This window comes from Pelophylax lessonae (assembly GCF_965119305.1).
Source record: "Pelophylax lessonae genome assembly, chromosome: 5".
Taxonomy (NCBI): domain Eukaryota; kingdom Metazoa; phylum Chordata; class Amphibia; order Anura; family Ranidae; genus Pelophylax; species Pelophylax lessonae.
The window spans coordinates 79,858,409-79,873,985 of NC_138772.1; the positions used below are offsets into that span (position 1 = coordinate 79,858,409).

The following is a 15,577-nucleotide window of genomic DNA, read 5'->3' on the forward strand; positions in this document are numbered from 1 at the left end:
TAGTGGTTTTGTTACTTCCATTCCTTGTACAAATTTTCCCCACTTTTAGACTGCGCATGTCAGTGTGCATGTTTGATATACATCTGGGTTATTTTCTTTTTAAACGTTTTTTTTTATTAAAGGCAAAAGAAACATGGTACAGTAATATGCAGTGAAAATAGTAGGTACATGCCGTGATAAAACAAGGTGCTTTAAAATACAAAACTGCAGCATATAACATTCAAATAACAGGTAACTAGGTGATACATCAATGGGATCGACCCGGCGTCCCGTCTGAAAAGCAATGAGGGTATACTCAAACTGTGGGTGTGGCCGAGGCCACACTGCGTGGATGGACCCCCACACAGAAGGGGTCTCAACCAAAACCAAGGTATAGCTCCTAATAGGGTACGCCGGGGGCCGAGTGGACATCTGGGTTATTTTCATCCATTCAATGAGTCTTCCTGTTAGGGAGGGAACCGGTGCGTCTTGGCGTTCACGCCACGCCACAGCATCACACACTGGGCCGGGTGGGAGGAAGTTCGCCCCGTCGTCATCTCAGATCAGCGTTGGAAGCCGTACATGCCACATTGAGGCTTTACTCTCCAGGTGGATCATTGTGGTATGTAACACAGAATAAGTGCATTTTTGCAGTGGCCCTTCATTGAAACTCAAATCTAATTCTAACCTTCCTCTGTTTGTTAGTTTGCACAGAATCCTTTGGGGTGGAAACTCTCCAAACATTGAAGGGGATGTCTGATGGATGACTTTATGGATGTATTATGCAGTTAGCACTGAGAGCCACCCTCTTGTAAGTTTTAAACTGTTTTGGAGTTGTTCTGTACCTTTTTCAAAGTCCTTGAATTATACTCAATGAGTTACAGGAGGCTTTTTGATAGAACTTTTTGAACTTTATCCCATTCATTCATAGGTTCCAATAACAGCTATATTCAATTTCATTCAATTCAAAATTAGATCAGATTTTTCCTCCTGCGGTCAGCACATAGGAGCCCCACCCTGCAATCTCCTTTTGGATCTATGCCTAAAATAATGGTAATGGTTTTCAATCGTTTTTTTCCTCAAAATTGTGGAAACTTGGATAATTATACTAGGCCCAAATATACAGTGGTAAGAGACCCTTTGTCAACTCTAACCAATATTATATATTTTATGTTATGCTATTTATATACATATATATATGTGAATTTTTAATGAATATTTTATATATATGTAGCGGGGTTAAACATGCCTAAAGACACTGTTTGATATGTGGGAAGGAACTAGGCTCCCTCTAGTGGTAGCTGCATGGAATTTCCCGGGCTGTGACTTCCTTTTCACAAGATGAAGAAACTACATCTCCCAGGCTGCTTTGCAAGATCCAGGAACTAGGCTCCCTCTAGTGGTAGCTGCATGGAATTTCCCGGGTTGTGACTTCCTTTTCACAAGATGAAGAAACTACATCTCCCAGGCTGCTTTGCAAGATCCAGGGTGCACGGCTGCACCGCACGGCACTATGGGGGAGGTTATTTAAAGGAGAGAGAAGCGCGCGAAGGGGGGCCTTTCTGCGCTGGACTCTGAGGAACCAGCGAGCGAGAGTGAAGGACTGACACTGGATATTGGGCCAGAGCCTTTTAGCCTGGAGGGACGACGTGGAACCGTCCCATCTCAAGCACGAGGCACATTCCTGGAGGTCATACTGCTGTTTGCCGAGACCGGAAGTCATCCGCCAGAAGGACCCCGCGCGGCTGGCATATAGCCAAAGGACTGAGACCGCAGTGGAAGCGCGCGAAGGAGAAACTTCTGTTGGTGAGAGGGCACATGCCCAATAACTGACTTTATCTGCTGAAGAGACAGTTTTATCTACAGATAGCGGTAGCGCAGCAGGAGGTGATAAAACCCCGGGGTTTATCACCATACTCTCTCAGGAGACTCATAGACAAACAATACGGTCTGTAAAGGAGTCGCCAGAGGCTTATCTCTCTCGCAGAAGTTATTGCTCAGTTACGCAGACACCCTGCGGTGACAACTAACAGCTCGTTGTTTTCTCTCTCTTGATCTTTATTCCTAATCTGGATTACAAATGAGCTCTATTCAATAACCTTGCTAGCGAAGATCAACAAGAAAGAAGAGAACTCTGGGGGAGGGACTCAGATAGGCCCACCTACCTGGTACTGTGTCTAGCCTTAATGCAGGAGGAGTGTGGGGGTATTCTTTTACCTTTTTAAAGCTGTTTTAAATAACCTTTTATGGACTTGTATTGTATTGTATTGTATCTCCCCTATTCAATTTGATATATAGTAAACTAAGTTTGGTTAATTACAATCTTGTGCGTTGTTCCATTGTGTCACCCAGAAGGACTACTATTCAAGAAGGTAACAAGGTATTGTTGCATAGTGAAGTATTGTATTCCAACCTGTGTATCTATTTGATAGTCCAGTCCTATTCTGGGTTAGTTGTGCCTGAGGAGGGATCGAGCCAATTTGATTGGGTTGTTAGGCAGGGTGTAGACCCAATAATATAATCAGCAGCTCCTGCGGGGGTGGTGCTACACGTGGGGGCTCGTCCGGGATTTCTACAGTCCTGCAACACAACCCTCTCAGCCCCAGAATCCCCTCCCACGCAGAAATGGATCCTGTCGCTGCTGCTGAGTGGTGCAAGGAAGAGAATGTCATAGTGGAAAATGGCCTGGTGGTTGAAATCAAGGGAGAAGCCTGGACTGAAGAAAAGCTCCTCCCTGTTTTAAGGGCACTATCCACAGACAGGAAATTCTGGGTGATTGACATAAAAACTGACACCACTGCCCCACACACGTATGCACTGTGTGAGTGGAGGAAAGGGGTCCCTGATTATTTCAATGGAAACAGTGTAAAAACTATTGACCAAACAGAACTTTTCCTGATACATCCAGGAGTTCCTACTGCGGGTCCCTCATCCACCACCCATGGGGTATCCAGCCAAGAAAAAGGTGTCCAAGAAGGGCATCCTGAGTCATCACCTTTGTCGACTTTTAGCTCAGAACTGTGTGCTGTTCTTGGGGAGATTGTGGCAAAATGTAGCAGGGACTCCTCGAGCTATCTGATGACTGGATATAGGAAGCTCCGGACATTCTCTGGGAAACAGCCTGTGCCTTCAGCAGAAGATGGGTTCGAAGAGTGGCTAGATACCGCCACTCAGGCTTTGGAGGAATGGGAGGTACCAGAACAGCACAAGAAGCAGAGGATCACAGAGAGTTTAAGGGGACCTGCATTAGAGGCTGTACGTAATCTAAAGCTTAGCAAGAAGAACTGCACTGCACAGGATTATTTGGACATTCTGCAAGATGTGTTTGGTCGGACGGAGAACGCGGCTGAACTTCTCTACCAGTTGGACCACTGTTATCAAGAAGAGGGGGAGAAGTTGTCCGAATTCATTAAACGTCTGGATAGGATTATCCACCAGATTCTGTTAAAGAAAGGAATAGACCCCCGGAAAATAGATGAGACTCGTGCACGACAGGTTCTGAAAGGGGCTCAACCTTTAGATCCCATTGCCATACTGTTACGAACTCGTCGAGATGGCGGCATTCTAGAATACCCCGATCTGATTCGAATGGTCAGAGAGGAAGAGGTCATGTTGGACAACAAGAAGAAAAGTCGGCAGTTTGACTCAACTGCCCGGGTTGGAGTGATAAGTGTGGAAGAGGGTGACTCTCAAGTTGAACTCCTAAAGACCCAAGTGTCTCAGTTGATAGAAATGGTGTCCATCCTGACTGGTCAGGTATCCACTCTACCCAAGGGGAGTATATCGGAGAGGCCAGATGAACCTGTTAGTCTCAGCACAGATCCAGAGCCACGGCCTGTAAGATTGTTAACTTGTTTCAACTGCGGGGGAGTTGGGCATGTTAGAAGGGTATGTCCCAGCTCAGGAAATGCTGCCGCGAAACCTCGCGAGCCAGCGGGAAACTTCAGAGGACACCGGTGAAGGAGTCAACCGGGTGTCCGCCAGTCTTAAGGGACTCCAAAAGTGGTGCAGGATCAGGGAAACTGAGTCAGGGGGTCAGACCCAAATATAACACCCCCAGTTCTAGACCACGGGAACAGAGGGAAAGGAGAGTCATTCACCCACCTAAGAGACTGACCTATGATCAATTGGGTGAATGTTCGGAAGAAGCTGTTTTTACCTCCAAAAGATCTCCTGACCAGCCTAGTTCCTCCACTGTAGATTTGGTGGGGGACAACCCTAGCTCACCCCCAGGCACAACTGTACAAGCCACCCAAGTTTTGGGGGGTCTGTGAGAGATCATGAGAACAAAGTATTGAAGTAGAAAACGTTTGCATTTAAGTTTGTACATAAGGATATTGGGTTTGGCCATTATAATAAGCACAGTTTTTGATGTTCACAATTTGGTTTACTTTGTGAGTTAATGTTTGCGCACATTTTGTTGCTCTGACCTCACTATATGTTTTTTTCTTTTTCTCACCTTTTGATGTTTTTTTTTCAACACAAACTTTAAGATGTAAGTGTTTAAGAAATTGCAAAGGCACATGTGCTTTTTAAAGGAGCACTATATAAAAGCACTAGAAATCAGCACTATATTAACACTGTAGAAATCACTTATTTGCTTATTAATTGCACTTTATCGTTTTACTGTTGCACTGCTATTAGAATACAAAATTGGATGTATTCAGATTGACTTATTTCAGCAAAATGTTAATGTTTTTGTTGTATAATGCCAACCTATGCACTAGGGTACATACTGTTGACCTCTTTGGGGACCAAAGTTTCTCAAGTGGGGGGAGTGTGTAGCGGGGTTAAACATGCCTAAAGACACTGTTTGATATGTGGGAAGGAACTAGGCTCCCTCTAGTGGTAGCTGCATGGAATTTCCCGGGCTGTGACTTCCTTTTCACAAGATGAAGAAACTACATCTCCCAGGCTGCTTTGCAAGATCCAGGAACTAGGCTCCCTCTAGTGGTAGCTGCATGGAATTTCCCGGGTTGTGACTTCCTTTTCACAAGATGAAGAAACTACATCTCCCAGGCTGCTTTGCAAGATCCAGGGTGCACGGCTGCACCGCACGGCACTATGGGGGAGGTTATTTAAAGGAGAGAGAAGCGCGCGAAGGGGGGCCTTTCTGCGCTGGACTCTGAGGAACCAGCGAGCGAGAGTGAAGGACTGACACTGGATATTGGGCCAGAGCCTTTTAGCCTGGAGGGACGACGTGGAACCGTCCCATCTCAAGCACGAGGCACATTCCTGGAGGTCATACTGCTGTTTGCCGAGACCGGAAGTCATCCGCCAGAAGGACCCCGCGCGGCTGGCATATAGCCAAAGGACTGAGACCGCAGTGGAAGCGCGCGAAGGAGAAACTTCTGTTGGTGAGAGGGCACATGCCCAATAACTGACTTTATCTGCTGAAGAGACAGTTTTATCTACAGATAGCGGTAGCGCAGCAGGAGGTGATAAAACCCCGGGGTTTATCACCATACTCTCTCAGGAGACTCATAGACAAACAATACGGTCTGTAAAGGAGTCGCCAGAGGCTTATCTCTCTCGCAGAAGTTATTGCTCAGTTACGCAGACACCCTGCGGTGACAACTAACAGCTCGTTGTTTTCTCTCTCTTGATCTTTATTCCTAATCTGGATTACAAATGAGCTCTATTCAATAACCTTGCTAGCGAAGATCAACAAGAAAGAAGAGAACTCTGGGGGAGGGACTCAGATAGGCCCACCTACCTGGTACTGTGTCTAGCCTTAATGCAGGAGGAGTGTGGGGGTATTCTTTTACCTTTTTAAAGCTGTTTTAAATAACCTTTTATGGACTTGTATTGTATTGTATTGTATCTCCCCTATTCAATTTGATATATAGTAAACTAAGTTTGGTTAATTACAATCTTGTGCGTTGTTCCATTGTGTCACCCAGAAGGACTACTATTCAAGAAGGTAACAAGGTATTGTTGCATAGTGAAGTATTGTATTCCAACCTGTGTATCTATTTGATAGTCCAGTCCTATTCTGGGTTAGTTGTGCCTGAGGAGGGATCGAGCCAATTTGATTGGGTTGTTAGGCAGGGTGTAGACCCAATAATATAATCAGCAGCTCCTGCGGGGGTGGTGCTACATATACACATTTATAAATATGTTTTTTTGTATCTTCATGGTGTGCTATTTTGTACTGACTGAAATGATTTCCAATATTGTATTGTTGATTTGGAATAGATATATATACTAGATAGACATTACACAATATCTCTACATATATATAGTAGCGCAAACTCATCAAAAAGATAGTGCCATAAATAATGTGCAAACCGCACAAAGTCCAATGGTTCAACAGATGTCACATAGGCAAAAGAGAAAGACTAAGAGATATCATAAACAGTCCGTAATCCTTCAATCTATCTCCTGGGATGACTACGTGAAGAAACGTGTTTCTCAAGGGGATCACCACCACCACCGTGCTCCAAAGGGGGGAGGAGAAATGCCCACTCACCAGATGCTGTGGCCCAACCCACTTTCGTGTTTGAGCGTTAAGGCTTATAATGATGGTCACTGGTCCAGAGTATCCACACCGGGAATCACACCAGCACAGTCAACAAAAGCTCAGCAGCCATATATAGTATGAAATATCCCCGACCAACAAGCGTCGCTGCCTTGGAGACTTCAGAAGGCGGAAGTGATGGAGTTCCATGCGCGGGCTGCAGCTATGTGGACACGGGTGACGCGCATGCTATGAAGAATGACTGTGTGCTTGTTGGTCGGGGATATTTCATACTATATATGGCTGCTGAGCTTTTTGATGAGTTTGCGCTACTATATATATGTAGAGATATTGTGTAATGTCTATCTAGTATATATATCTATTCCATATTTTCTCAGTTAAGTAGCTGCATAGCCATTGCATTTATAGGTGAGTGGTCCTCATTTTGAGCGCTTGGGATAGCTTATTTTATTTCATTCATTTTTGTCTTCGGTGGGCATTTAAGCTGTCATATTTTATATTGTATTGTTGATTATTCTCTATTTCTTGATATAGGTGTGATATTACAGTATCCCCTGAATAAGCTAAATTTATTAGCGAAACATGTTGGGACTATCACCCCTGAGCCACCATGAACTTTGGACTATGCTAATCTGTTTCCAAACCATCATGTTTGAATAATTCTATTTAAAATTGTGTGTTTGTTCTTCAGTGTTTTTCTATACAGTTTAATGAATTGAAAGTAAAATTTTGCAGTTTTATTATTTATTTTGGAGTATACTATTTGCACCTTAAAAATCCCAGCTCCTTTGGGATAATTTTTTCCTGTTTTCTATTCCATATAGGGATGTGGTGCAGGTTAACTATACTTCTGGATATATCTCTTTCTTGTTTATATTTACAATTAAAAGGTTTACAGATGAGGAATATTTGTATAGTCAATTGATGGCTTATACATTCCCTCTTAATCATTCAGAACCCTTAAAGGGTATGTAAATCCTAACAATGAACTTACCTGGTCTGGTAAATATACCCATTATTATTCTGAGAAGTACATGCCCATCCATGTCCATAACATAGAGGGCAAGAGGACAAGGGGAGGGTGCAGTAGTCCTTGCTTGTTTTGTTGCCCTGAAACAGTAGGATGAATGAGTGTTGTCATACTAGGACAGGAAGTCAGTTAATGATAATAACTATTAATAATGATTAATAAAAAAAAAAAAAATATCAGGATATATCCGTTGCTATTTACTACCAATTTGACTTGAAAAAACAAAGTATAATCCACCTGGATACACAAAGTAGTTGTAATGATATGTTGAGTTTATTAACACATGTCAAAGTTGCAAAATTGTGTTCAGGCAATAACATTTGTTTTACCCCACGGGGTTAAGGGAATTAACAGAAACACATTTCCTTCATTCTCACAATTTATAGAGTAGGTGTAAATATTTACTGACATCCAATATTGGAAAAGAACTGCCAATCAATCAATGTCTTGTCTTTTTTTTTTAATGTTTTTTTTTTAGCACTTTCACATATCACACATTTGCCTTGGATTAGGGCCTTATTCAAATGGGCGCTGGCACCTACATCCAGCACTAGCATTCACAATGAGCTACAGGCAGGTAGCCTATAGCAATGGATGCAGACCCAGCAGCTGCATGGACACAGCTGCATGTCAAAATTTGACACGTGTGAGGGAGCGGGTGCACAGCCCAAAATGCAGACAGGCAGCACCCGTATGATTGAGACCTAAAGCAGAGTATGAATTAACATAATAAAGGTTTAGCCCAGACATAGCTATTATTTTTTTTTATTTGCAGTTTCTACTTATTGTTACAGTAAATACAGTTTCATATTATGTACAATTTTAAAATAAAAAATTTGTGATCAGTGATAACTGTTAGAGATTTAGAGTTTAATATTATTTTAGATGATAAAAGTCTCTGAAATACATATGAATATTATAATGTAATATGTTAGTTTTTGAAGGTTACTTCAATATGTCTTTGTGAAGGACAGAGAAGACATTGTTCTATGTATGTATTTCTATTCTGAGTTTCTATGTTAGTATGTTGGGTGGGGTTATGTGTCTTAACTATAAACGCAAACCATATATGCAAGAGTGAGTGTTACTTTTATATTTACAATTTCTACCTTCTTGGGACACACTTTTTTTGCTGACATCGTATTTACATATAGTATAAGAATACACTACTCTACGGCTACCTTGCCGTGAAGAAGGAGCGCGGCTGCCTTCCCCCAGGCAGCAAGCACGCTCGGAAACGCGTTCCATGCAGATGACATCATCCAGGTTCGACTATCCACCAAGCCTCGCTGTCAAGCAAATACACCGAGCCTACTTCCTGGTTCTAACCTTGCCGTACAAGCCGGCCACGGTGAAATGATTTCGGCTCCAGCAGGACGGATGTCCATGACTGGATGATGTACACTTCTCCACACTGGAACCTTGTTTTATGGGCATGAATATATGCTTACTAACGTGAGTGCATAATTTTATTCATTAAACCTGTTGCATAAAGTCTACACTTAGAGGCGCCTCTGTCTGTCTTTGAATTCTACTATGACTATGAGACAAGCACAACTGAACCTCTATTTGTCACTATTATTTTTGTTTTTGCTTTCATCATTACTTTTTCTCTAATTGTGTTATAAAGAACCGTCATTTTTTGGATGGACTTCAACGTTTTCCTCATATGGACTTTTTTCGTAAGAGACATTCTGATCGTTTGATCATTATGAGAAGGGGAGTTGGGATGCTATTCTCATATATAAATTTTTTTATGAATTGTCTGATATAGGAGAATATGAGTGTTTACAGCTTGAAAATATTTTAAAACACATTGTCTTGCATTATTCAAATTGAATGGATTATACAGCTTTGGGAATTCTATGTGTAAAATGTGTTGTATTAATCTTGATGGAAGTGATGAGATAGAAGGAAACATAAGTGACTCCATGTTGACATTGACATTTGATACTTTCTCCTACACAACCTTTGTTAGTCTAGTAGATCCTTGGAAGATTGATATCACAACAACAGCTAATAATAATGATACTAGTTTAGTTTACATTATAATTGTTACATTTAGGTTTCCTAAATATTTTACAGAAACACATATTATGATAAACATGTAAACATAGAATTAATTTTACCGTATTTTACTAATTTTGTTAGAACACACACAACTTGGGAAAGTTAGATAGTTGGGTTGCTATAACAAGGATGTACAAAAGTTCTACATTTGAAGCATTATTACCAATTAGAGGATAGATTTATCTTATTTTTAAAAAAAAATAGATTTAGGAATTTTACATTATGACTTATGGATATATACTTCTATTGAAGAAGATGCTAATTATATCTAGATCAAAAAAGGTATAGTTAACGTACATACAGGCTTGTGTGGAAGAGAAGGATCTGGTTTAATCTGTTCAAACAGAGTTACTGTTGAACTAAATAAATACAGAACGTTAAAAAAGAGCATAGAAAAGAGTTGCTTGTTGGTCCTAGATAGATAGATGGAATATATAAAAATGAGTATGGCAGTTGAATAATGGAGAGATATGATTACTTATCATACTTTTAATTGTTTGGTGTGAAAGATAATGTATAAAGGCTTATATCGTAAGAATCTTTTAGTTATAGAAATTTCCTGCGATAGAAGAGATTTTATTTATTAATTAACAATTTATATTACAGAGTAATATAATTTTACATATCAAATATATTATTTACTTTTTCCTTACATTGATATAGGAAAATAGTTATATGATATGGTCAAAGATTTACGAAAATAAATAAATTTCCTGAAGTATCGTGACAACTGACAATGAGCAATAACTATTGTTTCAAACAAAGATCTTTATTTGATTTATTGTTTCTACATATATAGATTTATACAGTATATAGAACTAACCTTTTGTGCAGCATTTTCTGTAAAAAAAAAAGCTGATAGTATATTGCCTCATGCACAGTCATGACTCCTATAATGTGAGCCAATGGGTTCTGAAATACTCCCCTACTACCAGAGACTGGTGGTAGTCCTAATCATTTTTGTGCTCCAGGTAAACTTGCAGTATTTTGTTTCTGTATTCCACCATTCTTTTAGTATTGTCTTTGTCTATCTGTCTATCCTGTGAATGAAGTACAGAGTAAATGTTTCCTTGCCAACTTGTACAATAACATTCCTTGCTCAGGTTTTTACAGTCCTGCACAGCTGGCACAGTACTGGTGTATCCTGGCAGACTGAATTCAGCCTTCCTTACTTGGCTCTCAGAAGTCAGTGGGTGCACTCTGTATATTAATGCAGGGGGAAAATCATTTGCGTCTTTGTCCCCATGCTTTTCATGATGTATGTCATTACTACCCTGCATTTGGCAATGGCCAACTGCTACCAGGAACACAGGGATAAAAAGCAGGCCATGAAGGGCACCGAATGCAAGGACAAGTAACATGATCTTACAAAAGGTTTGAAAAATGTAACTTTCTGCAGTAGAAAGGGCTGCAATCCCTAGTATTGTGGAAAGAGCCCCCTGTACTATGGGGTAACCAAGCACGTGCAGTGCATCAATCATCCTCTCATTGACACTTCTCTTTCGATTAGAGACACATGCATACACAATATGTGCTGAAAAATCAACAGAGAACCCAATGCAAATGACCAAATTGATCATTGATATGGAATCTAGGTTAACTTTACAAAAAGCCATAAACCCTGTGACGCCAGCAATGATTGATGCAATATCAAATGTCACCCATAAGGTGCACAAGGGATCTGGAATAAACAAAATTGAAATGACAAGCATGACAACAGTAGCCACTATGATATTTTGGATTGTGTTTTGAATTATTACAATGTATTGATCCAGATAAATAAATAACGGATGATAAACCATTGTATTAAAGCTGCAATTATTAGTGGTGTCTCGTAAGTGGGTTAACATATCTTTGGCATTGTCAATATTGATTACATTAACAGCCTGGATAAAAAATCTGGAGGTCTTAATTTTACTCCCTTCTATTCTGATATCCTGCCTGAAATCAGAAACATTTTCGAACATTTTTTCTAAGTTTTTCAAGAAATTTTCCTTAGTGCTGATGTTCAGATTTTCTCTCTTAGACATTTCTACATAGGCTCTCATCCAGGATGTGGAATATTCCTTGGCTATGTAGCAGCTCTTTTCTAAGTTCTGCATGCAAGTTTCAATGACCTCCCGAGTCTTTATTTCCCAATATTCCGCTTCACTGGTCACCACCACCATAACCCTAGGGCCATACTCAGAAAAATATAATGCTTCTGTATCATAGAAGTGAGTCAAGGAAGAGTTGGCTTTTGCCAAATCTTGAATATCAATTCCATCTTTTATCTGAATACAACCATAAATGCTAGCGGACAGATATAGCAGATATAAAATCAGTACTGATACCTTAGCCCAAGGCTTGGTGAGGAATGGACCATAGTATTTATAAAAGAAGATTGTGATAGGATGCTCAGTCTCTTTTTCCTGAGAGGAGCCCAGGACTTTTCCAACACAACATGCATTGTACAGCCAGCTCTGTTTGTTATCTCTCTTGTCACTTACTTTCATACAAGCTAACCAATGTCTGTTGTTCTTTTCATGGATTTCATTCAAAGCTAGTATAGCTCCAAAGAATGTTATGCAGTATATGTAACAGAAAACCAGAGCAGTCCCTGTGTAGATACAGAATGATTGAACGGATGGGAAATGGGTCATTATTCCAATGTAGAATGCTAGCACATCAGTGAGAGTGGTAATGGTGATGGACACAGCTGCCTCTTGATAGGTATCGGCCATTCGTTCTTCTAGGGTACTTGCAAGCTTAGTTTGCTTCCAGTAAGAGAGTATAATGAACATGTTGTCTACTCCAACTCCTGCAAAAAAAAAAAAAAAGATCAATGTTAGGCATAGGCACTGCATGTACAGAATATACTGCAAATATATATATATATATATATATATATATATATATATATATATATATATATATACAGTGCCATATTCATATTTCATGCTGTCCTCACCAAAATTTGACACAACTCTTTTTTGGCTACACTTAGTTTGCAAATTATCATATCACATCATTATTATAATGTGGATTAAAGTCACTATGTGCTATAGAAGTCAGCATTTGAATTATGCTCTTGCAGAGAACCACCAATCCTACAAAGAAAGAAAAGTCCAACCTCAACCAATAATTTTTGAGAGTGAGAAAGGCTTACATTCTTTGTCAAATTTTTACTGTGGTCTGTGTCCCTACTGGGAAAAATTCACCCTTTAATTGTCCTTTTGACCATTGTTATTAAGACAGAAAATGTGTAAAAGAGTTGTCAGCAGATCGAAATGTAAGGATAAAACATTTAATAGTGGCACCTATTCTATTGACAGTTTGCTAAGAAGGGAATGATCTTCGGTACTATGGAAAAAAATATCTTGTGTTTCAAGGGCAGGGAGTCAAGTGAAATCTTCTTAATTGGACTTAGGCAAAAAACAAAAGTGGCTAGAGTTTTTACCCTTCCATACTCTATCCAAATAAAAAAATAGTTATGGCTTTACATACCGTTTAATTAAGGTTAAAGAACATCATGTGATTCCCTCAAATAGATGCTTGCAGTTACACACACATCCATCCTACTTCTGGATTTACCCACAGTACAAAAGAAAAATGTGTCAACTGATATTGTAAATGTTACACTTTGGTCATTCACTTTCGTATCCTGTTCTCTCATACCTTGGCCCATTATTGCCTAACTGTATATATAATCCCGTTTATGGAAATATATGCAGTTTTGTTAGTCTCAGAGCGCTATGAATTACTATAAAACTAAAAAGCATAAACTTATTCTGAAGAAAGGTCGGAATATTAATAGTTAAAAGGTAGGTATATTTTACTAAGCATATTTATCTTATTTATACATTAAAGGATAAGTCCAACCTAAAATTAAAATCCCTGCATCTATAGATCTCCACGTTCTAACACTAACCTATTTAGCCCTGTAAAGAAGAAATCAGTGTATTTACCTTTTTTGAAGCTGATCTCATGCTGTCTCTAGCAGCAGAAGCATTGCAGAGGATACAGCCGAAAACGGCAGTGAAATGAATGGAAAGTGATGTCACCTTTAGACTTACTATGGAGCTTCCTTTGTCAGCAATGCACTCTGTGCCCGTCTCCCCAGCAAAGCCGCAGCTGACAGCTCAGTGTGGGATCGGACCGGCTTCAAAAAAGGTATGTATACTGATTTCTTCTTTACAGAGCTAGATAGGTTAGTGTTAGAACGTGGAGATCAATAAATGCCGGTATTTTAGTTATAGGGTGGACTTATCCTTTAACCACTTGCCGTCTGCTCACTTGAGCACTACTGCGGCAAAGTGGTTGGTTATCGTCTGGCTACGTAGATCTACGTCGCCAGACACTCCCCTTTCTCTGCGGCACGCGCGCGCCGCCAGAGGCTCGCTCCCGCTGTGTTCAGTCTCTGCAGGACTTGTTATTTTTCTATTTCAGAATTGGCGGTTTATTTAAAAATGTAAATATAACTTTTATGGGAAATATGGGAATCAAGGGCAATAAAAAATAATTTACTCACAGAACTGCAGCTCATTATTTTATTTTACTTACCAAGTATGAGAAATGGTGCATTTGCGACTGTTCTGGCAAAAGGTACTTTACACAGTAAGAGAAGCCCAAAGCTGGCCATAATGGCTAATCCAGGTGATATTACGCCAAGTGTTGTTACCCAAATTTTATTTCTCACGTTGTCCAAGCTAGAAATAAAGATATGAAGATGTTTTTACCCTTCTTTTTTTTTTTACTAAAGTTTTTATTTATTTATCAATTTTTCCATTATACCTTTACATACATTTGTAGTATCAAACAGTATTTACAATTATAGCAGAGGTTACGATTTTTTACTTCAATATCCTTCCCATATAGGGGATAAATAACACCACCAGTGTATTACAGTCATAACACTGATCTTCCTTAATTGTCAGTTTCAATTATACCCTTTTCATAATCTAACCTCTGCCATACTACATCCCCTAAAGAAAAAACAACCCACTTTAAAAAAAAAAAAAAAAGAAAAGAAAAAAGGAAAAAGAAGAAAGAGAGAAGAAAGGAAAAAAAAAAAAAAAGAGGGATAACTCAAAAGGTCTGGCTGGCCTGGGGGGGAACCGGGAGTTTCCTCTATCTCCTATTCCCTCATACAGAATTCTGCCTTCTTGTGGTTATAAATTTGTTCCATCTATTCCAAATTAATTTATATTTATCTAGTTTGTGATTGGCATTTAGTACTAGGTTCTCTAATTTATTGACCTCTTCTACCTTATTGATCCACATATTTAAGTTTGGTGGTTCCTCCTTTTTCCATTTTAGGGGGATGCATATTTTGGCTGCATTCAACAAATGAGGTATTATTGAATTTTTATATTGTTTTCTTGGGATATTAGTTTTGTGGAGAAGGAAGAGGGCCGGATCAATTATCAATTGGTGATCTGTCAAATTTTGTGTTATTTCATAGATCTGTTTCCAAAATTTTTCCATCTTGGAACACGACCGGAAGATATGGAGTAATGTCCCCTCACCTTCTCCACATCTCCAACATCTGTCCGTATTTGCTGATGATATTTTGTGCATTTTTACCGGAGTTTGATACCATCTTGACAGTATTTTAAAATTAATTTCTTGTATTTTTGTATTAATGAATGTAGTGTGGGCCATCTGGTATATCTGTCTTTTCTCTTCTACCGAGAAATGTTTTTACCCTTCTAGCTACAATAGGTAGTTTTATAAATCCACCTTATACAGTGAATAAAAAAATTCCCTGAAGAAGTGGACTTATTTTTAATGCAATTGTAGTACTTTGGACCTCCTATGACTTAGAGATCTTGCTGTCCGGTAAGAAGTGTGTGCTCCTGGTGGTGTGGAGAAGAGCAGATAACCATGTAACACTGTAACATGTACATGTAACATGTAACACATATAACTTAGCACATCACTAAAGAATAGCATACCATCTTTTTTATTGGCATATATGGTACACTAGTCTAAATGTTTAGTGACTGAAGAGAATTCCTGATTTGGATTTCCAGAGA

General features: G+C 39.5%; 1 protein-coding gene across 1 annotated transcript in view; it reads right to left on the bottom strand.

Moving 5' to 3' along the window:
• Positions 1-10,510: 10,510 nt before the first annotated feature.
• Positions 10,511-15,577, bottom strand: part of LOC309555577 (uncharacterized protein) — a gene marked incomplete at both ends in the record, with an annotated part of 64,637 nt that continues 59,570 nt past the window's right edge. The window contains 2 exons of the mRNA XM_082257636.1: positions 10,511-12,360; positions 14,103-14,248. Of these exons, the coding sequence (XP_082113762.1) occupies positions 10,511-12,360; positions 14,103-14,248 (1,996 nt within the window). The remainder of the gene's footprint in view (positions 12,361-14,102; positions 14,249-15,577) is intronic.